The following is a 23,971-nucleotide window of genomic DNA, read 5'->3' on the forward strand; positions in this document are numbered from 1 at the left end:
TGGGGAGCAGGAGGCTGTCCGTGAAGGTCGTTGTTTTCTAATTGCTTTCTTTTGTAAGTTTGTTTTCTTCAAAAACCACATTTGTACTTTAGGACTCCAGACATTTTCCACCCCCTTCCCACCCCAGCCATCCTTTTCATACTTAGTATTTACTTAGCATTCTTCAGCTGGTGATTGGTATCCTGCCCATGTGTAAATGTAACGCTAAATCCCAGGCTTATGTACTTATAATGTCCATATTCATTCTCAACCAAAATGAACCACCTAATGAAGTGAAAACTTAGATTAAATGGCCATTTAGAGTGTTTATCAGCTTTCCATTATTTTAAGATGCCTCCAAAGAGCCATTTAAGAGGGGAGATTTGTTCAGTTCACAGCTCTGGAGGTTCATAGACCAAGGTTAGAGAGCCCCCTGGGTTTAGGCATCTGGTGAGGCTCAAGGATGGTAGAGAAACTGTCCTATAGGCAGCCAGGAAGCAGAAAGGAAGGACATACCTCCCCTACCTTCTATGTGTTCTCCTTATGACGCCATCAAGATTAGGTCATGGGCTCTGCTCCAGTGGTCTAAATCAAGCTATTCTCATCCCACAGGCCTCTCTGTCAGGCACTATAATTGATTTTGGCCTCCGCCCTCAGCATTAGTCAATTAATCATTAAGACATCGGACTTAAATATTCAGTTGAGTTTAGGGAGTCAAATCTGTTCAGATTGTAACATTATTCCTTTGAGGTTAAGAAGAATTAAAATGTTAATAGACATGGAATTTAAGGATTGGGACATCCAGATCTGTTACAGTGTCGAGACAGAGGGTCAACTATGAAGAAGGTGTGCCCTTATGGTAATCAAAGGCATCGACAGCCTGCCAAGTTCCAGATGGTAATGATTGATTGGCTTCCACGGGCTCTGAGCTCTGGCACAGGACATTCTTGACCTGTGTCTCTAAGTTCCTGTCACAGTCCTCGCATTTCAGTAGATACTGCGAACGGAAGAGTGCACAGTGACTGGTAGAGAAAGGAAGGCCCAGTAGAGATTACTGTGGAGTGGGTGGTGTGAGTGACCTGCCTCGAAGTTCTATCAGCATGAACGTCCAGCTTATGCAGAGAAATCCATATTTGTCAGGTATATATAAAAGCAGTGCTTTTTTGTTTTCTTCCTAAATTCTTTGTGCAAAACAGTATTTTTTAAATTTTTGAAGAAATGTAAAACAATTATACAACCCGTATGTTAAGGAATTTAAATTTTTTAAAGTCTAAATGCAAAACCAGGATATTTGTATCTATCTTAACGTATCTATCAGGCTAGTAGCATCCATAAAAACCTAGAAATTGGTGTGCCATGCTAGCAGAACATAAAGCAATGTGGCCATCACACCTGAGCTGGGTCAAACGTACAGGATATATATTTTAAAGAAATAAAGCATTTGAAAATGTCTAAATTTATTTGAAAGGCAGAGAGACAGGAACAGAGAGAGTCCATGCATTTCTCTCTCACTCCCCAAACGCCTGCAATACCCAGGGCTAGGCCAGGCCAGAGCCAGGAGCCCACAGATCTGTCCAGGTCATCCACACGGGCAGTGTGTATTTCAGCCATCACCTGCTGTTGGTCAGGGTGTGCATCAGCAGGAATCTGAAGTCAGAGTGGCGTCGGGGTTTGAGCCCAGGCACTCTGATATGGGATGCGAGCTTCTCAGACAGCATCTTAATCTTAACCGTAGCATCAAATGCCCACCCCCAGGAGAAAGCATTTTAAGTGGTGTGTGCCACAACTTGGAGTTTACTTCAAAAGGACAGTGTGTTGGGACCAGATGGATAATATTCTAATCCAAATTTAAATTTTGCTCATGATATTCTTTCGTTTTTGCCTGGCATGGAGTTTACAACTTTAGTCTGTCACACAGGCTTGGGTGAGTTCCTAGGAACACAGTTTACAGAGTGGCTATTATGAAGCTATTCCATCCTGAGCCAAAATCTAGCAGAATCCTATTTAGCTCCACTAGGATTCTGAACTAATAACCCTTTACTTTTGATTCCTTTGTGTCTTTAGACCCATGTATTTCATGGTTCCACATGTCAGCACAAACAGGTTTATAGAAAGAAATTAATTGATTTTTTAAAAATCTTTGTAAGTCTTAGCTTTCTATGCACTGCTCTTGCTGATTGGCTCCAGTTCATGTTTTGTTTTTTTAGTTTTCAAATTAATTTATATGACAGCAGAAGAAAGAAACTTAAGACAGTTACCATCTGCTGATTCATTCCTTCAGTGCCCACGATGGCCAAGGCTGGGTTGAGGCTAAAACCAAAGCCAGGAACTCAGGCTGGATCTGCCCCTGGGTGGCAGGAACCCAAGAGCTCAAGCCACCGCCATTGACAGGAAGCCGGACTGAGAGGCTGAAACTGGGTGTTGAACCCAGACATTCTGTTGTAGGATTCTGGGTACCTTAACTGCTGGGCTACCGGCACTGCCCACACATTTATTCTGATTTGAGCAGGTATTGATTAGGCGCTGAATAGTTCTTGGTGCTTATAAAAAATCCACCGAATGCTTGCGATGTAGTAGCAGCTCCGCAGCTGACTTGGAGTTCTGGTTTAGTTAACGTTAGGACTTAGTTAAGATTGGGTGTGTAGTGAGACTTTTCCAAATCTGCAAGGAAGCAATTAATAATCTTGTTGTATACCTGTTCTTTTTGTTTAGGGAGCATATCTTTTGTGCCTCTTGCATATTTATTCATGAGTGTTTTATTGGGAATGGAATAGTAAGGGCAAAAGTCCCAGAGAATCATCTATGAATAGTTAAAAAGCTTCACAAGTTAGAGAAACAGCCTTGGAAGTCTCCAAGAAACTGGCAAAAGTATAAATAAATGAAGGAATCTGATACAACTGCATGTAGAATAGCTGAAAGGATTTAGAAGATTAAGAATGTTCCAGTTCTGGTCTAGGGAGTCCCTTGGAGAAGGTGAGTATTGAGCTAGGAATGTAAAGAATTAGTAGGTGGAGAAAGACTTAAAGTCAACAGACCACAAGACATTTGCACAAATATTCTTTGAAGGGCTTCCAGTCTAAACATGGTAGACCCAGTGCACTCTTATTTTTAACATCTCTAGATGTTAATGAAATGGCAAAAAGATTGGAGAGACATAATTTCTTTAAAGATGGGAGGTATAGATGAACTTATGGGCAGGACAGGCCAGTGGTTCTGTACCCACATCTAGCTCCTGGCTCCAGTTTTCTGCTAATGAGGAACCCTGGGAAATTCAGCAATGATGGCTCCAGTGCTTGGGGTCCTGATAGCCACGTGGGAGACCTGGATCGTGGTACTGGTTGGGGGACTGAACTAATAGATAGAAGTCCTCTCTGTCTCTCACCCCTGTTTTTCTTCTTCTTCTTCCTTCTTCTCTCCGCCTCTGAAATAAATAAATAAATAAATAAATAAATAAATAAATAAATAAAACCTCAACTTCCATTTTCTAGTGTGAAAAATTGCTGGAGTTGTCTCATGAGATTGTCTCTTTAACAGCTAAATGAGAGTCAGAGCGTAAGAATGCCACAGAATGTAATGAAGTTTTCATAATTAGAAGTCATATAGCTTGAAATAAATGCTCCTGTAAAAATTTAGCATCTTATAAGACTATTTCACCTGAGTCTCCCATTCTGCTAATAATTTGAAAGAACTTTTTCATTTTTTTCCCCACTAAGTAAGTGTGGTACAAATTCCTTATTAAATCTGTCATCTTGTAACTTGGTAAGATCCCCTTGGGTTTTACTTCCTCAGATTGAATTCAGCTTTCTTGTGAGCTTTTCTGGGGAACAGGCGAATCAGTTCAGCCTGGAGTATTGTGAGTGGAATGAGTTTGCACCGGCTTGCTTGGGGGTACGTGGAGAGTGAAGGGTGTGTAGGGAAGCAGTTCAGCACCAAGCCAGTGGCCAGCTCTGCTGGTATGCATACTGAATCTGCCCTCCAGCAGAGCAGTCCAGCTTCTCTCTCTTCCCCTCCTCCGTCCACAACTCTGCTGAGATTAAATGCCAACCTGTTTGGGTCTTTCCTCATCCTCTGTGTCGTGGACCTCTCTAAGCACTGTCACCCTTGAGTTCTCCTTGGTCTTATTTAGCTTAGCTCTTTAGTCCCTCTTGCCTGGACTTCTTCACAGTTCATTTCCCCCTAGAATGAAGTCTGAACTCTGTCCTCTTGGGTACCTTTATGACTTTCCTTTCCAGCTCTAACATGATGCTTTTGTTGGCTTGCCCAGTTGTCCAGCCACACAGCTGTTTCTTTCTGAATATATCCCAGGGTTAAGGACGTAGACTCTGCCTGCTGTCTCCAGTGTCTACCCAGGGCATTACCCTGGGAATCAAACTGAACTTCCCTGTGCCTCAAATTCCTCATGGTAAAAATGAGAACAGGAGTATGGTCTGCCCTAGAGAGTGATCCGGAAGCACAAAGGAGATGACCGTGTGGAGAATTCACCTGCATCTAGTCAGTACCTGACTGCAATCATTATGACTGGCTGTTATCATCATTATCTAACAGCTGTCAGCACTGTAGCTGTATCTCAATTCAGTGTGCTTTTCTAAATTTCTCAAAACAAGAATAATTTTATCCAATTTATTTATCAATCTAGCCATTCTCATGAAAAAAGTGTTTTAAGTGTTTTAACATTTGGTAAATGTTTGAGTGTTTCCTATGCATATGGTCTAACCCTACTCAATGTGAGGAATGCAGACCTGAGCAGAAACCTGTTGTCTGTCCTCTAGGAACTTTGAGTCTGTTTGGAGAGATAGGGGAAGTATAAAATATCCCTCCTTCCAACAGTCCTCCCTGAGAGACTGCAGAGGACCAGACGCTGTTTATAGCAGCATCTTCTGAGCATCCTGTGGTGAAAGGGCATTTTGAGCTCCTTAGGGAGTGCGCAGTGGAAGTGCTTGGGAAGTGTAGTGAAGAGACTGGCACTGGCTGGGAGGGTCAGGAAGGACCATTCCCAGAGGAAACGTTCCCATCTTCGGAGGGCCTTGGGTGGGCTTTTCCTGGCTCTGCCTCCCTGTGGTTATATTCCTTGAGCTGTGACAATAAGTGGACTGCAAGATTTTTGGAATTGTAAGCTTCTCCAGGACAAAGAGTGTTGTATTCATTTCTTAGTTCCATAGTGCTCACTGTAGCTCTTACACATAGATTTTATTCAGTATACGATGTTGACAGATCAGACCTATGTTTCTTGCTGTAGGCAATATAACTTAAAGGAAAATTGTAATTTTTATATTTGAAATATCTCCGAACCAATTAAACATTCTAGTGTAAACCGAATGTTAGGCTTTTAGAGATGTTCATAATTAGTTTTTACTGGGTTAGTCATAGCTGTAGTAGTCACGCAAGAGGATTAATAAAGTGAATTGTGTCTCAACCTATGTAGATATTTCTTCTCATATTTCTGTATGTTTCTGGGAAGAATCTTACAGGTTCTTTGTTAGAGCGTGCTTTGCTGTAGAGTTTCCAGGATATGATTTCACGACTTTAATCCCAGGAGAAACCTTAATTGTAATAACTGGCCAACGGTTTTAATTCTGAATTTGTCCTTACAGCAAGGAGCAAGGACCAACTCCAGTGGAGAAAAAGAAGAAAGGAAAAAGGAAAAGTGAAACCACAGTGGAGAGCTTAGAGCTGGATCAGAGCCTGCCGAACTCATCCCTGCGGAGTCCTGAGGAGTGCGCTGAATCTGCAGACAGCCAGGTACGGTTGTGACCGGGAACCCGGTGGAGGTCACAGCTGCCACACGGGGGCTTGTTGACACTGGTGTATTCTAGGCCTGTTTCTGTCTGACCTGCTGCCCTTACACACAGATCTGGGCTGGGCTTTTACAGTTTTGACTAGTGTATAGAATATAGACTTTTTAAAAAAGATTTATGTTTTTACTGGAAAGGCAGATATGCAGAGAGGAGGAGAGACAGAAAGATCTTCCGTCCGATGGTTCACTCCCCAGGTGGCTGCAGTGGCTGGAGTTGAGCCGATCCGAAGCCGGGAGCCCAGAGTTTCCTCCAGGGCTCCCATGCAGGTGCAGGGTCCCAAGGCTTTGGGCCGTCCTCGACTGCTTTCCGAGGTCACAAGCAGGGAGCTGGATGGGAAGTGGGGCCACCAGGATTCGAACCAGCATTCATTTGGAATCCCAGTGCATTTAAGGTGAGGACTTCAGCTGCTAGATTACTGCGCTGGGCCCAGAACATAGACATTTTAAGCTCTGCCTAATCTCTGTACTAATATTATACCAGCTTTTTTTCCCCTTTCTTCTTTTTTTTTTTTTTTTTTTTTTGATTGTTTTCTTCTCGGAAAGTAGCATACTAGGCTGGATGATCTCCACTGTAGGAAGGTATCATCTGGCATTTGAGCAGGAAAACCTTCACTGCCTATGAACTGGGTCTGGTGATTCTCAGACTTCCAGATTGGCAGAGGAGCTAAACATGACAAGACTTGACAGAGAGCTGTCGGATGGTGATATGTGTAGGGTTGGGGAATAGGTTTCACTCAGAGTCACTCAGACAAAGTGAGGAAGGGATGGGAACATGAAGGTGAGGTTATGCGTTTGTCTTTTCATTTTTACACTTTAAATATTTGAGAATGAGCTGGCTGGTGACCCTGCTGCTTGGATGTAATTAGTTGAACTGTGTGATTTTGTGTTTGCGAAACACAAAACTCCACTGCTTTGTTGATCAATGCTGTCTCTAAAAGCTACAAGATACGTAATTAGAGATGAGTGTGTAGATGACGACTCATAAAACTTGCTGTGTCACATTAGAGATGCCTCCCTACATTTCAGCAATGTTATGAGGCTCTCAAAGTGAGTCCTGATAAAGTTGGTATTTGTTTTTCAAATTACATTTGTAGGATTAACAAGTGTAGTGAATTTGAATACAACAAAATCTATCGTCATGTCTTAAAAAAATGAGCTTCCTCTACTCCTCGTTTTGTTGGCGTAGAAGTGGTTCTAGAAAAGAGGGAAGGTTGCTGCTCCTGGGTTGCACACACCCTGTCTGTGGTAGAACATGACAGCTTGGAGACTGGTTTCTTATTTGCCCCAAGCCTGCCACAACTAGAACCCTTCTTGAGAGATTCAGTCCTTCAGGGAGTCGTGTTTACACTGAGAAGTTTTCCTTGTCACGTTAGCACGTTTAAACAAGGGTGTTCTTGTTCCAGCTGTTGCCTTTGACTCACAGAGCTACTCTGACAGGTGTGTTTGCCCTGCAGAAACGACGCTCAGGACGTCAAGTGAAGCGCAGAAAATACAACGAGGACCTGGACTTCAAGGTGGTGGATGATGATGGGGAGACAATCGCTGTCCTTGGAGCTGGCCGGACATCTGCTCTCTCGGCCTCTACCCTGGCTTGGCAGGCAGAGGTACGTGCTGCACCTGAGGCTACTGACCATTGCTGGAGACGTTTGGTCTTGGATGATGGCGCTGTTCTGTGGCCTCTTTGATAAAAAGCATGTTAGGTTGTTGTAAGTGCTATTCACTCGCATGTGAGAGTTGATTTCATGTCTCTGATAAGGGTTGTCCAGCTAATGAATATAACACCTAATAGGAGTAATGATCTGATGTATTATCATTATATTCCTTCTTAGCTACCTAAGAATGTTTAAATAGCTAATAGATGCTAGAATTGTGTTGCTTCATTGTGAGTTTTCCCTGGAGATTTTATGGTTGTCTTGATAGTTAGAATAATTTATAGGGTTTTGTATTCTCCATTTAGTCTGTATCATTAACCACGTTTCATGTTTTGTTGGGCAGCAGTATTTGATCTTACAGATAAAATTCAGGAAATTTTATGTTAATTTATCAAGGATCTTTTCTTCCTGTAAAGGTAGAGCAAAGTGAGGGTTCACATAAGGGTAAACATTACATACAATCTGAATTTACTTTATTTATGTCTTTTAAAAAAATGTATTGAATTTATCAGGCAAAGAAGAGGCCTGACTTGGTTGTAGCTTTCATGTTCAGAGAGACAGCCACGTGGATCTGGCCTCTGAGCCAAAGGCCTAGCTGCGCTCACAGACAGGCCGTATGCGTACAAGGGCACTAGAGAGATACGCTTACAAAGTATTTTTCAGACTCTGTGCCCTGTGGAGCCCTGGCTGCTGCAGAACCAAAGCAACTCCACTTGCATCTGTTTTGCACACTAGTCTTCCTGGTGAGGTTTGAACAAAGATTTCCCAGGCTAACGGAAAGGTTAAAAGACGTGGACCTCAACCATGGTCCCAAGCAATCCTCAGGGCATTTGTTAATGCAGAAATCATTAAGGTCCTGGACTTTTTCTCAAGTCTGCTTCCCAGGCTCTTTAAGGTGACTTGCTAGCCACCCACCTACTTGCTGGCTTTATCTGAGGCAGAGCAGTGGGTGTAGTGAGCATCCAAAAGGCCCCTGTGCCCTCTCTCTGCAGGTCAGTGCCCAGCCCTGTTCTGTGGTGACAGGCCGCAGCCTGCCCCAGCATTCGTTTCCTAGTGTGGAGGTGACTCCATGCATGAGTAATTCCAGCTCAACACAGGCACTTTCTCATGGCTTTGCTTTGGAATCCACTGACCATAGTGAGCTCCTGGCCTGGCCATGGGATTCAAGGGCTGACAATGTTTCCATCTCCACTGATTCAGCTTTTTTATGCTTTGGCTCACTGATGTTGGTGCCTGGAACAGAAACAAATGTTCACATTCCAAGGTCCGTTTATAGTGTATAGACTTCTAGAAGGCTCTGAACTTGGACTTGAGAATTTGAGTGATTTCTGTGATTTTGTGTTTTGAAACAAAAGGGTGTTGGTTTGAGTAAGGCTTTGGCTCACTGCACTCTGCTGTGCCTGGCACTGTGTCTTTGTGCCTTCCCCTATGTTTAGCATGGAAGGGAGCCTGCCCATGCGGAACTGAGGGCAGATGCCCCTACTCTGTGTGCCGTAACAGTCTGTTTAGTTCTGTCATGGTCCTCTGACTACCTGCTACTGCGTTTGTTTCCTTCCTGTACATCATGAGCTACTTTAAGGTGGGATTTGTGTCTTTTCTTCTTCTTTGTAGCTTAGGCTTGAGTTTCAGTAAGATAACATTTACATTGGCTCCCAAGAACCGCTGAGGTGACAGCCTGCTTGCAGCAATGTCCGTCTTCTAGGACAACTGTTGTTGTTATGTTGTTTATTTTCCAGAGTCAAGTCAGCTGGAACCATGCTTGCTCAAAGCCTAGGACTCCTGATTTTCAGAGTCTCTGCCATCTGCTTTGATGGTCATTCTTGATTTTTCCCTTAAGCAGGTTATAAACAAATAGAAAATAGGCATTGCTTTTTAATTTTTCTCAATATTTACTTAGCATAAGCAGAACTTTATGTTAGGTAATAGGTAAAGACTCACACTTAGACCTGCTTATTAAATGTTTAGTGAATAAATTGTTAAAAACCCATGATGTAAATAGGTTGGTTTGTTTTAATGGTTTCTCCATTCCCCTGTATTGGCGTATTTCCTCTCCCTTGCGTCCGCCCATTTCTTTCATGTAAGCAGTGCTTCAGCTTGCAGACAGGTTTCCCCAGGACTTTTGGCTTGCCACCAGTGTTGATGTAACTTTGTTCAGCTTCTGGGACTGTGGTCATACCTGTGTGGGGCCCTTCCTTGCTAGCTCTGTGTCTGCCTGATTGGTTGGCGTCTGCATCCTATTTCATCACGGGGTACAGCCCCCGTGCCCCAGGTTCTGTTTCTCTTCAGTTTGATTCCAGTGTTTGCATCCTCATGGGTTGGCCAAACCCCTCCCGCCCCCCGTGCTGAGGACTGTATTCAGGGTACTGGAGCACTCAGCCTCTGTACTTCTCTGCCACAAGTCTCCATCCTCCCTGGTCCAGCAGCAGAACACCGGAGGAACTGCTGGTGCTTTTCAGTCTCATGTAACTGAGGTAGTTACTTAGATCCTGCATTAGATCAAAACTCCTGTCTTTGTTTTGTTCGAATCACAATTCTCGAGAGTCCTAAAGTCTCACCTGTTCTGTAAATCTAAGCTACTTCCGCTTTCTTAGCTCTCACTAGCATTTGCCTTAGGACATATCTGAGACATATGTTCTCTTTGTCTTCCTTGAATGAGTGCCAGCCCTTTGAAATGGGGCATCAGGAGTGATGCGATTTTAGTACCCACCATGGCGCTTGGTAAATACTTACTGATTTGGACAGTGACTTGTGAGGCCTTCATAGTGGCTCAGTGGGTTAAGCTACCATCTGTAATGCTGGCGTCCCATATAAGCACCTTTCTGTGTCCTGGCTCTTCTTCTGATCCAAACCCTTACTAATGCACCTGGGCAAACAGTAGAGGATGACTCAAGTGGCTGGACTCTTTCCACTCCCATAGGAGACCTAGATTGAGTTCCTGGCGGTCTGCGTAGTAAACTAGTGAGTAGAAGATCTTTCTCTAACTGCCTTATGAATGGACAAGTAAATAAATAAGTCTTTTTAAACAAGTACTTTGTTTTCATAAGATATTATGGTAAATTTCCTGCCAAAAAAAAAAAAAGGTAAGAAAGTGATTTACTTGATTGGGAATTTGGCTGTTGGGTGGTCAAGTGGTTGAGATGCCACTTGATGGGCCCATGTGCTCTCTTGGAGTGTCTCATTCAGGTTCCAGTTCCTATTCCTCTGCCTCTGATTCAGCTTCTTGCTGATAAGTACCCTAGGAGGTGGCATATAACGGCTCAGGTACTTGGATAACTGCTGCACCCACAAGACCTGCATTGAATTCTTGACTCCTGGCTTCAGTCTGGCCCAACCTGGTTGTCATAGGATAGGGTGTCAGCAGATGAAGGATCTGTCTCTCAATTTCAAGTAAAATGAAAATAATTAATTTTAAGATTTTTTTAAAAAAGAAATGGTTTGTTTCTTGACAGGTTCCTTCCTATGGTTAGCTAAATAGAAGCAATTGAAAGGTTGGTTGAGGTTAGGGGTAAATAGAATTGAGGGTTTTGAAATTTTTCTTAGGAATAAAATTTTAAAATTATATGAATCTGACATGTGAGTGAATTAAAGTGGTCTTCTTTAAAGGATAATTTGAGAAAATTTCAAGCGTTTGAGAACAGATGGTTGTTATGGAAGTGTGTTTGGCAAGCAGATTTAGTTTATATCTGTGTGTATCTGTATACACTTCATGTTTATACACAGATGATACGCACAATCTCTGTTTAAGGGGAAAAAATGTCCCTTTCCAGTTTCCTCTCTTCTTTGATGTGTATTTTGAAAATACTGCTCCTTTTACTCCATTATCAGGATAAAACTCTCAGCATTTTGATGAACAGCATTGATTGTTTAGCACTAGCATTCATGCTCATTCTTTAAGCTGTGCCAAAAAGTAAATTAAAATTTCATTTCAAACCACTTTATACTTGAAAATTTCCTGTACTGCAGAATGTTTTAAACTGTTCATCCTTTCAGTACCCATAGTCCTGTGCTTTCTTCTTTCATGTATTAAAATTTTCTCAATTTTGGTCTTAGTATAGTAATCGGAATCCTCTTGTCAGAAGCCATCTTTAACTGTTGTTCACAGTAAGGTCGGAATACAGTAGCATCCAAAGCAGTCTGACGAGGAAGAGGACAGTCCCTTTCCCTGTATATTCACATCTGGATGCTTGCTTGCTGTCCTGGGGTACACAGACTTGGGCACAAGTAGGGAGAGTAGTCAGCAGTTGTGAAAGTTCAGTACTGACCTGTGGATGTCGTTTGTACTCACTTCACTTCCAGACTTCTCCTAGCTGCCCGAGGGCGCCGGCTTCCCATCATATCAATATTTACTAATACTGACATATTTTGTTGAAAAAGCTCTTTGATTTTTTTTTATGTAGTCCTATTTGTTGAGCACCTACTACATGCTAGCACTGTCTGGGTGCTGGAGGTACCGCCCAGGAGGAAAGCAGGCAAAAGTCCAGTGCCTTCAAGAGGGCTGTATCAAACATCAACCAGATTTTAAATCTGCATGCAATGCAAGGCTGAAGGCCCAGCCTCAAGACTTCCAAAAGGTGGAGGCAGATAATAAATCTGAAGAAATAAGGAAAGTATGTAAAATTTCAAAAGTAATAAGTGCCATACAGAATGAAAGTGACACAGAATTCCGTCTTAGGGTGCTCAGAGTTGTTTGCGTCACTAAGAGGATAACATCTGAGCAGAGACTTGAATGTACAGGAGGGAAAGGAAGGGGTTAAGTAAGAAGAAGAGTGTCTCAGGCAGGAGGAGCAGCCTTTTCCAAGGTCAGTGATAGGTAAGGTCGGGGGAGGGAGTGCCTATAGATCCCATAGGTTTTATGGACAATCTGAAGATCCCTGGCTTTACTCCTAGTTAAAAGAGAGGCCAAGAAGCAGCATAGTTTAAAGGGTCATTCTGAACCTTCAGTTGAGAATAGACCAGTGGATCAAGGACAGAAAGGGGAAGACTACTTAGCTCCTGGGAAAAATCTGGGTGAGAGAGGGAGAGGATGTGAATTAGGATAGAAACAGGCTGCGTTCTGGACCGCTGACGAGATTTGCTGATTTAAGGACCAGCTGGGAGGGGATTTTCCTTTAACCTAAGGTAGGAAAGGACTGTAAATCACAGAGCAGGAGCAGGGATGTTCATCAGGAGACCAGGAGTTGAGTGTGGAGAATTATTCTCCCCTCCCTGCCTGGAGATATTTTAAATTTGAAATACATGTAAATACTCAAAGAGATGGCAAGTCACAGAGGGACGGGGGAGGGATCTGCGCTGCATGTATAAGCATCCTAGCCAGGATTTATAGTCATGATACTGGATGGAATCACCAAGAGAATGAGAATACATTTAAAAATAAAAAAAGAAGAAACTTCCAAAGTAGACCCTAGGCCACTCCAGTAGTAAGAGTTAATGTTGGAGAATTTCTACTGGTGATTATCATGTAGTGTCATGTGAGTCCAACACTTAACTGCAAGGGGAACACAAGAGACAAATTATTCAGGTAACCGTGGAAGCGAAAAAATATGCGGATTAGCTACAACTCTAAGCACTGAGTGCTGTTCGTGGATGAGCCAGCAGTCACTAGTATTACCTCTGGGTAACCGTTTCCCAGTTCTGGGAGCAGGCTGAGCATCAGGAGGGCCCAAGCAAAGAGATAATTCTATTAAAGAGAAGCCATCTGGAGCGAGCATTGTGGCACAGCAAGTTAGTGATACCAACATCCCACATGGGAGCCCCTGTTAAGTGTCGGCTGCTCCACTGCAATCCAGCTTCTTGCTAATGCACGAAGAAAAGCCTTGGATTCTGGAGTACGTGGGAACTAGCAGATCAGCCAGTAGGCGATTGACAGCACTAGGAGACAATTTTACTGAAGGGATCAGACTTTTAACCTGCTTGAGATTAGAGACCAAAATGTTTAATCCATAAACTCCAAAAGGCATACGTTTCAGGGTTTAAGAGAAAAATGATCTTCCGGTCAGTGACTTGAACATTTGTGCTCAAGGAACAAGGTAAAACAAGGGCCGGATTGAGTCTCCAAGCTAATCCCATGCTGACCCACATCAGTTCCTGACTGGATGAAAGGTATCACCTTTCCTGCCTGTTTGTCTAAGAGGAAAGAGGAAACATTTGTGGTAGAGAATACATGCATAGCTGCCCCAGCTGTTTCATCTGCAGTATCCATCATAAAAATAAAATTATATTACATGTTTAAAGATCCTTTAGAACATGTGGCCTAACAGTCAAGAGATTTGGCGTATAATAGAAGCAGCCCTTATGTGACCCAGATATTGGAGTCAAAAAAAAGTCAGATTTCTGATTAGTTGGTCAAGAAAATAAAGGAAAAAAGAGACCCACAGAATGTTGAAGTGAAGACTTTGACCAGAGAACTGAAACTGTGGATAGATTTGCAAACAGATTAGATAAAGTAGCAGATAAGGTTAGTGAATGTGAAGACAGATTGGTGTAAGATTCCTGAAGCAGAGAATTAAGAATGGGTAGAACAGAGTGAAACAAAAGCATAAAAAAGATACAAATGGGGTACAGTTAAAAGGTTTAATGTATTTGTAATTGGAATCCTCCTGAGCATAGAAACTTGAGATGGTCTTGAAAAAGAAGTTTAAAGGCTTACTGTAAATGAGCTTGTAACTGATTTGCAGGAATGGAGTTAGGGTAAAATTACCGTGGAGTTACATGGGCCGATGTGGACACCACCAGCCATGTTTTGCTCTTAAGCAGTTGGTCACATATCCCTGGTCCAAACTGGGATAATTCAGTGAGTGTAAGATGCACACTGTGTTTCTGAACACTTGGTATGAAGAAAAGAATACAAAAATTTTGTATTGTTGAAATTATAATATTTTGGATATACTGGTTTAAATAAGTTTTATCACAGTCACATTTGTTTCTACATTTTTAACATGGCTACTAGAAAATTTTTATGCGGCTTTCATAAACTTGGTCACAAAAAAGATTTCTTAAACTAGGCTGAGAAATACTAATCATAAAAGATTTGATAAAATAGAATGTGTAGAACTTTTATTTATCAAAAGATGCAAAAAGAGACTGAAAAGGCAATCCATAGACTGTTAGAAAATGTTGTGATCTCTGTATGTGATTCTGATCCAAAAGTTTTTAACATTCTGGAAGTAGGTTTTTTTTTAAAGGAAACGATTTTTTAAATAGATAGTTTCCATTAAAATTAACATATTTATGCAATTACCCAGAATTATCACTCGTAGGTATCAAAGAAGAACAAATCAGTATATTCGTCTACCCAAACATGTACAATTTATATTAACTTCATAAATAATATCAAAATTGGAACCAACTCAATTATTCCTCAACAGGATGGCTAAATAGTGCTGTATTTATATAACAGAATGTTACTCGGGACTGTGAACAAATATGACTGGTTCTTCAGTAACATACCTGTGAACTGCACAGGTCCAATAATAACATGAATTTTTGTTTGTCTGAGAGGCATAGCAATTTGGAAAAGCTCACAGAGGAACTTTAGAGCCTAGAAATACCAAATTAAATAAGAGAAACTTGGATATGTTGTGAATGCATAAATTGTTAAGTCTATTTTAACATTCACTACCATAAGATAAACACAAACAGTTAAAATTTATTAAAATTTACATCAACACTTAAAGTTCATACATTTGTAGTTTAGAGAAAAAAAAATGTTAGCAAATGTAAAGATGCAGTGTTAAACTATAATGACACAATATTGACTAGTCTATACCGTGCTGCTGTGGTAATTTCATAGTCCCTCCTGTAGCTGCTGCAGGGAGTCGGGTCACATGGTAATTTTCAACTCCTCAAGAGGTTAGCACCTCTGGTCTGCCTGCAGTGCTTAAGGACCAGTCATGTATAATTCCATTTGTGTCAGCTTTAATCATAGGCAAAACTGCTCTGTGGTGGTAGAAGTCTGAATGGTGGCTACTTAAAATAGAAGCACGGAGTCATTCAGACTATGGGATGAGTTGTGTAACTTGATCTGGGTGGTAGTTATGTATGAGTATGTATGTGTGTGTGTAAAAATTCATTCAGATAAACATTTGAGATGTGTGTATATATAGTATGCTTATTCCATATCTCATTATCTAAACACTGTGTTAGTGTGCCTGATCATTCCTTGAGGTTGAATACTTTTATATATCATTTATTTAAACTAGTCCTGTACCTTTGGGTACAGTGCTTAAGCCACTGCCTGCAGTGCCAGCATCCCATATACACGCCTGTTTGAGAGTTGCAGATGCCCCACTTGTAGTCCAGCTCCCTGCTAGTGCACCTGGGAAAGCAGTGATGGGTGGTGGGAATCAGGCCTGTACCACCCACCTGGGAGACCAGATGTAGCTCATGGCTCCAGCCTGGTCTAGCCCAAGCCATGGTGGCCATTTAGGAGGTGAACCAGCAGATGAAAAATCTCTCTTTTCTCTGATGGTCATTTTGCCTTTCAAATAAACTTTTTAAAATAAATAAATAATAAATACCTGTGCATATACATGAAAGTTGCTCAGTAAATACCAAATGCTGTGGGTTTAAAATTAAGTAGGACGTTGGTTCATTCATGCAGTTTCTCTTAACCTAGCACCGGACCCTTTATTCACTGCCTCCCTGGCAGCAGTCAGATATTTGTTGCCCGCAGGATTTATGAAAGTAGAAAAACATGTACTTGTCTAAGGGCAAGGTAGGCAATAAACAGTAAATCGCATCCTTCTTTACTTACCTGTGCTTTTAAGGATCAAGCAGAAAGGATAATTGACCAGGATAATTGACCAGAAAAGCGAGTCTTACTTGTATCCCACCCTTTCTTTCTATTATCTGGTTTATGGCACCTAGTACAATGCTTTGCCTCTGGGGAGCATGATAAGTATCTGTAACCTTTGAGAGCATCTGGTTGCCTACTTACTGGGTTCTGTTCCTCATCTTTATTCTTTTTTAAACTATCAGTGCTTTTCTGAGAAAGGCTTGATTTTAAGACCGTAGGAAACTGTATTTTCTGTCGTAGTTGGCTTTAGGATGGTTAGTCCTAGAATGGGGAGGCTGAGGGTGGTACACAGCACAGATCATCCTGGATGCTCTACACAGGAACCTAGGCTGTGAATTTGACAACCAGGGTTGTTGTAATGAGTGTTTTTTACATCTCCTTGTGATGGGTCTGGAAAGGTTGTAATGTGTGAAACCACTAAAATAAAGCTGCTCAGAGTCTCAGAAACAAGATCAGGGTTTTCTAACTCACTGCATCCCTTTTCAAATTTTTAGTTTGAACTTTTTTAAAAAGATTTATTTATTTCTGTTGGTTAGGCAGTGCCTACAGAGAGGAGAGACAGAGAAAAAGATCCTCCATTCGCTGGCCGATTGCCCAAGGAGCTGCCATGGCCAGAGCTGAGCCAATCTGAAACCAGGAGCCAGGCGCCTCCTCTGGGTTTCCTACATGGGCTCAGGGCCCCAAGGCCTGGGCCAGCTTCCACTGCTCTCCCAGGCCACAAACGGAGCTAGATGGGAAGTGGAGCAGCTGGGGCACTAACCGGCATCCATACGAGACCCCAGTGCATGTAAGGCCAGAGTTTAGCCACTAGGCCATCATGCCGGGCCCTAGTTTGAACTTTTAAAAATCATAAATGCTGGGCAGAAAGATTTTATGGAGATTGGGAGCTTAGACATTTTGATGTTTTTCTAAGCTAGAAAAGGAATTAAATTTTTCAGTTAAAATTTGCATTCCAAGGATGATCAGTGGGACAGAAAGCCATTGTCAAGCACAGAGGTAACGGGCAATTTAGTAGAGAATAATTATACTTTGTTTTCACACAGTGTTCACTGTTAAAAATATATTTGTGTATACTGTTGCATGCTCCTGATAGCCCAGTGGTGTGTGTGTAAATCCTGTTGTGATATAGTTGGAAACCAAGAAGTGTCAGTAGACTTGTCCAAAGTTATTAGCTGATAGGTGTTAGATAGGAGCATCTGATTCGAAGGCCACCAGACTCTGCTGTTAGAGCTTTCTGATAATCTTAAGCAGCAACAGATACCTGTGTATTCTGGGACCAACTTTAGTAATGCTGGAGGCAAATCTGAAATTGAATCCAATCTCTGCTGTTCCTGGGGTGGTGTCCGGAGGTGTGAGCTGCCTCCTTGAGTTCCAGCTGAGCAAACTGCTGCTCCCCTGCTGGTGGGAGGGGATCGCCAGCGGTCAGAGGGGAACTTGTGACAGTACAAATCAAGCGTCCCCAGTCCAAAGCTGAATTGTTCCAAAACACAAAGCTTTAAGCACTGGTGGAGTTTTGGAGCATTTCAGATTTTTTTTTTTTTTTTTTTTTTTGGATTAGAGAACCTCAAGCAGTAGTTTATATAGATATGCCAAAATTTGAAAAGTGGAAACATTTCCGATCCAAGCATTTCAGATAAGGAATATTCAGTTTCTGTTTCTTGCTGAGTTATTCTTTCAATTCTCTTGTTACAATAATTTTTTTTTTCATCTCTGTCTCCAGGAGCCTCCAGAAGATGATGCAAACATCATTGAGAAGATTCTGGCATCCAAGACTGTCCAGGAGGTTGGTGACCCGCATTCTGGTGTTTGTGTATCACAAACCCGGATTTCAGCCTCTGTGAAGACATTGGCTAGAGAATGGAGAATGTTCGTTCTTGACTGAGAGCTGGGCAAGAATATTGCCTGGCTAGTCAACAGTTAACTTCCCTCCCACGGAAGATTTTACGACATGAAACTTTTCAATACCTAGAATGACTCAAACTGATCATTTTTGCTGTTGTGATCCTAGCAAAGGGACTTTTATCCCCTCAGTTTCAGTGGCTCTAAAAGAACCTGGAAAGACTCATGATGGAAACGTTATGAGGTGTTTTTCCTTTAGTTTTCTCGGGCCACTGTGGGCTCCGCTAGAGAGCATCCCTGCAGTTGGGAGCACATGTCACTGCTGGTGAGAGTGTAGTGTCATCCTGACTTTGAGTGTTTACAGAAGTACAGTTCATCACCTGGAGAGCGAGTAGCTCTGTTCCTGTGAGGGCGAAGGGCCTGGGGAACTACAGAGATTTGTCCTGATGTTTCTCAGAGCCCTGGGCCGCTGGACACCCGTCAGCTCTGCGTTGTGCCAGGCCCAGCCTTGGAAGAATGCCTTCGTTCTCCCCCCGCCCCCCGCTTTTTTTTTCATTTTAGCTCTTGTAGCTGTGGAAAAGATGAGCAAAATCTATCAGGACAGGGTCTGGTAAAATGAAAAATATCCCCAAGGACTCCTTGCTGAGACCAGGCAGAGGTGTCAGGTTACCTGTTTCCGTGTGGCACATGAGGGTGGTCTACCTGAGAGGGTGGTCTGCCTGGGAGCCGGGCTGACAGCTGCCTGTTGTTGGTTACAGGTTCACCCAGGAGAACCCCCCTTCGACCTGGAGCTGTTCTACGTGAAGTATAGAAATTTGTACGTCTATTTAATCATATTATGTGTATTTGGATTTTATATGAATCAATCTTTTCCCTTGTCACTTGATTTTCTTCTGAATTTCCAGAGACTGGCCTCTAAGGCCTGACCCACAGATCTTGCTTGGCCAACTCATGTTCAGCTTAGGCTGCATGTAGAATGACCTGGAGAGCTTTTTAAAAACAGCCAAACCCCTTGACTCACATGTAGAATGGGTCCCAAAGACCAGCATTTTTTTGTTTTTGTGTTTGTTTTGTTTTTAACACTCTCTAAGGAATTCTCATGTATACACAGTGAGGAAGAATCACCATCCTGTAACAGATACCCTTTTTTTCCCGTATGAATTTTTTTCTCGTGTTCACTGCCAGCCCTTTCACTAACATGTATTAATGATAGCCTGCCCACACCTGCCCTTTCTCTGCTCTGAGCCAGTTTTTGTAGAACCTACAGAAAGATCACTTGCTCAGAAGGGCTTTATTTTGCTTTTTATCTATTTATTTTTTCCTTTGTTGCTGCTAAGGGCAAGGCCTCTCTCTAAGCTGCATCTCCAGCAGTTTCCCAAGAAATCACTCTGCTGCTTCTGTGTCAGACGACCACCCTGTGTATCGAACACCTCACGGTTCGGTTGTTTGCTAGCTGTGTGCTTGTCTGACAGTTTGTGTGTTTTTGGATAGTTCCTACTTACACTGTAAGTGGGCTACGATGGAAGAGCTCGAGAAGGATCCTCGCATCGCACAGAAGATCAAGCGATTTAGGAATAAACAAGCCCAGATGAAGCACATTTTTACTGAGGTGAAGCAATGTTTTCTGACTCATTTGCTGCTTTTCCTACAGCTCTCAATCCTGGGTTGAAGTTTCTAAGTTCTAGTTAAAGTAATGTACAGATCTGTTGTTCAAATTGGAGTTATAAAGTATGCGCTGATATGCAGCAAAGCTAACCTAGGTTTAAACCAAAGAAGGCAAGTCGTCCACTGAGCTGTAGGGATCCAGCCGATTATACTGACAGTTCCCCAAACCATGCATTTGGGCACTTGACAGGTTAAGCTGCCACCTGGGACACATGCATCCTGTATCAGAATGCTGGGTCCTGTCCTGGCCGCTCCACTGACATACTGCAGAAGGCAGCGTATGATGACTTAACTACTTGGTCTCTGCCAGCCATGTGAGACTCAGATGGAGTTCTTGGCTGCTCCTGGGCCCGAAAGTGTGGGCATCTGGGTCGTGAACCAGCAAATGGAAGATTGATCTCTCTTTCTTCCCCCTTGTCTTTCACTCTGCCTTTCAGATAAATAAGTTGTTATAAAGGCAACATACCTCTTAGTCCCAGAAAATGTCTGAATTGAGAAGACTAGGCAGTTTTTTCATATTTGCCCCAAAATGATCATTCAAAAAAAACCAAGACTTAAAATTGGAATATAAAAAAAGAGGCTAGAAATGTTACAAAAGAAACAATTACATTTTTATAACTTGGGAATTTTTAAGTATAGCAAGAGGAAAAACTGATAGATTTAAATATAAAATGGGTATATCAAAATACTATAAATTTTAAGTAAATAATTAAATATGTACATGTAAATGTCATTTTTATTAATTATGTATATACTTATGCCGTGCATTCATTTTTGTCCCGTAAGAATCTTTTCCTTTATAGCACAAATTTAAATCACATGCATATACATAAATACATGACAGGTGGCTTTTATGATAAAAAAAATGTTTTGATAGCTCAATAAGAATATATAGAATGGGGCCCAGCACTGTGGCCTAGCAGCCAAAGTCCTCGCCTTCAACGCCCAGGATCCCACATGGGCGCCAGTTCTAATCCCGGCAGCTCCACTTCCCATCCAGCTCCCTGCTTGTGGCCTGGGAAAGCAGTCGAGGACGGCCCAAGACTTTGGGACCCTGCACCCGCGTGGGAGACCCGAAAGAGGTTCCTGGTTCCCGGCTTTGGATCGGCGCAGCACCGGCCGTTGCGGTCACTTGGAGAGTGAATCATTGGACGGAAGATCTTCCTCTCTGTCTCTCCTTCTCTCTGTATTTGAAAGAGTGAGAGAGAATCTTTATCCACTGGTTCGTTCTCCAGCCTGTGTTGGACCAGGCCAGAGCCAGGAGCCCAGAGCTTCTTCAGCGTTGCCTGTGTGGGTGGCAGAAGCCAAAGTGCTTGGCCGTGCTCTGCTCTTGTTTCTAGGTGTGTCAGTAAGGGGCCGCCAGAGCCGCAGAGCCACTGGGACTCACACCAGCACTCTGATCTGGGGTGCCTTACTCTTCCTCCCCACCATGCTCGCCCCTATTCTCATTTTCACTTGCCAAGTGGTTGAAGGTTTTCAGAACAGGAATTTCCCCCTTGCTGGTGAAGGTCAGGAAGGGACTCTCTGAGACGCCCCCTGGTGGGAGCATGACTTGGCTGGACCTGTCAGGAGAGCAGTATGGCAGCAGGCATTGATTGTCCCAGAATCTGTAGATGTTTTGTTACTCCTAAATTCCTGCTATTGCATGTTAAATGTCCAAATTTACACAAAGGCTTACTGATCAGTCGTTGTTTGTATTGATGACAAACTAAAAACAAAGAGCTAATAGATATTTTTAAGATACATCTCATAGAATGAAATATTGCGCAGCTGGTAAAAAATACTGTTACAAAGTGGAAGTTACAGTGTGGGAAAATGCTCGGTGCTGTTACTGTAACTAGGTCCATTTTGAAGGGGGAGGTATACAAGAGTAGAAACGTACCAGTGACAGTGCCTGGGGAGCATCTCACCTAAATAACAGCAATACTGATGTCATTTCTTTACTTAATGGGATTGTGGTAAATTCTCCTTTATTAAAATGCAAGTTTCAAATTGTATAAAAAAAAATCTCTGAAGAAAAGAATAGAAATTCTTACAGGCTGAAGTGTGTGGGACTGCACCGAGAGTGCTGGCAAGTGCCGTGGGATCCTGCTGGCGGAGGTGCACACCCACCAGCCCGCTCTTCGAGTGGCAGAGTTATTCTAGGAAAATGTCAGTGAGCATTCACCTTATTGCAATTTGGAGTCCTTCCATTTAGCCATAAAGTGTGGTCCCAGCCTTCCCAGCAAGTGTTTCAAAGCCTGTGAGAACGGTTCCCCAGGGCACCGAGCCGCTGGGAGAGTCAGGGAAAGGAAGACGGTGACTGGAATTGAGAGAACCATTCTTGAATCCTTGTTGGATGCTCTCCATATTTCTTGGAACATTTTACTCACACCTCTATTTTAGCAAGTATTTCCAGTGTAGTGACTTGTTTACACTTCTGGTTCTTCCATTTTAAGCTCTGTGAGACAGACAGCCCATGTCTTCCTCCTGTTGCCATCACTGGCAGTGGGCACAGTGCCAGCACTTACTTAGCCATTATTTGGCTGTCCCCAGGAAGGAGAAAAAGGCTTGCCTGCTCCAGTCCCTTCTTTGAGACCCTTCAGCACATCCCATTTTCCTAGAATAAAGACCAGCTTCCTCACTGAAGTCTTTATCGTCCTGTATGTCTGTTTTCTGATGCCTTCCCATGGGAGTGATTTCCCCCACCCTACACCCTGCCCCTACCTTGATTGAGGATACAAAGTAGAAACTGTTAGGTTGTACAGAAATAACAACAGTTCATTCTTTTGTTGGTAGGAATAAATAGCCTTTAAGAAGGTTAGAACACATCATGAAATGAGGGAGGAATAAGTTGTAGGAGTGACCAACACGGTGGCATAGTCGGTTAAGCCTCTGCCTGTGGTGCTGCTGGTATTCCATAGGGTACTGGTTCAAGTCTTACCTACTCCACTTCTGATCCAGCTACTTGCTAATGGCCTGGAAAAGCAGCAAAGGATGTCCCAGCCTGGGGCACCCATTGGGAGACCCAGAAGGAGCTGCAGACTCCCTGGCTTATAACCAGCCCATCTCTGTTTTTTTGTGTGTCAATTTGTGCAGTGGACCAGCGGATGAACGTTCTCTCTCTCTCTCTTTCTCCCTCTCCTTCTTTCTTTGTCTCTCCTCCTCCCTCTGTAAATCTACTTTTCAAATAAAAAGGAATCTTAAAAAAAAATAGGAGAGAATAGTTTCTATAGCATGATCTTTGGTCTTGGCTTAGTCAGCACTTTAATAATGTGGAGAAATAATAATGTGCTATAAATAATAAGTAAGTCTGGATAGACCAGCTGCCAGCTGCTCTGTGAGGTAATCAAGGCTTGTACAGAGGAGACTCGGGCTCCAGTGTCTGCAAGCCCCCAGGCCGTAGAGGAGAGGCCTCTGTGCCCAACTCTTGACCTCTGAAAATGCAAAAGACCGGAAGAGTCCTTGCCAAAGTCAACCCCAGGTTTAGCCATGTAGACTAGGGTGGGTAAGATGCAGACGTCAGCGTGGAGTCCGGCTGTGGCACTGTAAGAATAGTGCCCATCTTGAAGTAGGGAAAATGATTGAATGGTGATTCTGAGGAGAAAAGACACTGCCGGGTTAACGAGCTGTGTGTTTTGCTGTGTGCCATGAGTGGGTATGGTTTCTTGAAAGGTCGCACCAGTCCTAGACTACACTACATCTTCTTTTTCTCCGTGTGAGGTCATCTGGGCACCAGCATTGAGGGAGGAACTTTGCAAAGCCTGAAGGTGGCTGTAGGAGCACAGTCAGGGTGGTGCAGGGCAGAGGTGCAGTTGAGTAATGGAGTGGCGGTGGGTAAACCTGCGGAATATTGAAGACCTGGGTGGCCCTGGCCCACTTGCCTTAGTCATTGCACACTCTGCATGTGCATGTGTATAAAACTGGACTAGTACTGTCAGCTTCACAGAATGCCTGCCAAGAAAAAAGAACATGGGGACATTATCTTCCTTCTTCATTTAAGTACAGTTAATTTAAAAGAAATTGTATGTGTAAGATGTACAACTTCATGTTCTAATATGCATATACAGTGTGTAATACTCATTATAGCCAGGCTGTGGTTAGTGTGTCCATCACCTTGCATAGTTAGGATTTTCTCTTTGTTCTCCCTATTATGGTATGATCTTCCCTCTTGCACATTCTAAATTTAAGGTCAGATGTTCATAACAGTACTGCACATTTGGCCTCTGGAACTTCAGTCAGTCATTAACTCATAAAAGTGCAGGTTAC

The 23,971-nt window shown here is 42.8% G+C and overlaps 1 protein-coding gene across 3 annotated transcripts in view; it reads left to right on the top strand.

Annotated features, from left to right (window-relative positions):
* The window catches only part of CHD6 (chromodomain helicase DNA binding protein 6), a 156,217-nt gene that overhangs the window by 59,292 nt on the left and 72,954 nt on the right, over nt 1-23,971 (top strand). For all 3 annotated transcript variants that reach the window (XM_058679753.1, XM_058679755.1, XM_058679752.1), the window contains exons 4-8: nt 5,571-5,718; nt 7,228-7,377; nt 17,940-18,002; nt 18,817-18,875; nt 19,550-19,667. In XM_058679753.1, coding sequence (XP_058535736.1) covers nt 5,571-5,718; nt 7,228-7,377; nt 17,940-18,002; nt 18,817-18,875; nt 19,550-19,667 — 538 coding nt within the window. The remainder of the gene's footprint in view (nt 1-5,570; nt 5,719-7,227; nt 7,378-17,939; nt 18,003-18,816; nt 18,876-19,549; nt 19,668-23,971) is intronic.

This window comes from Ochotona princeps, chromosome 22, assembly GCF_030435755.1.
Source record: "Ochotona princeps isolate mOchPri1 chromosome 22, mOchPri1.hap1, whole genome shotgun sequence".
Taxonomy (NCBI): Eukaryota; Metazoa; Chordata; class Mammalia; order Lagomorpha; family Ochotonidae; genus Ochotona; species Ochotona princeps.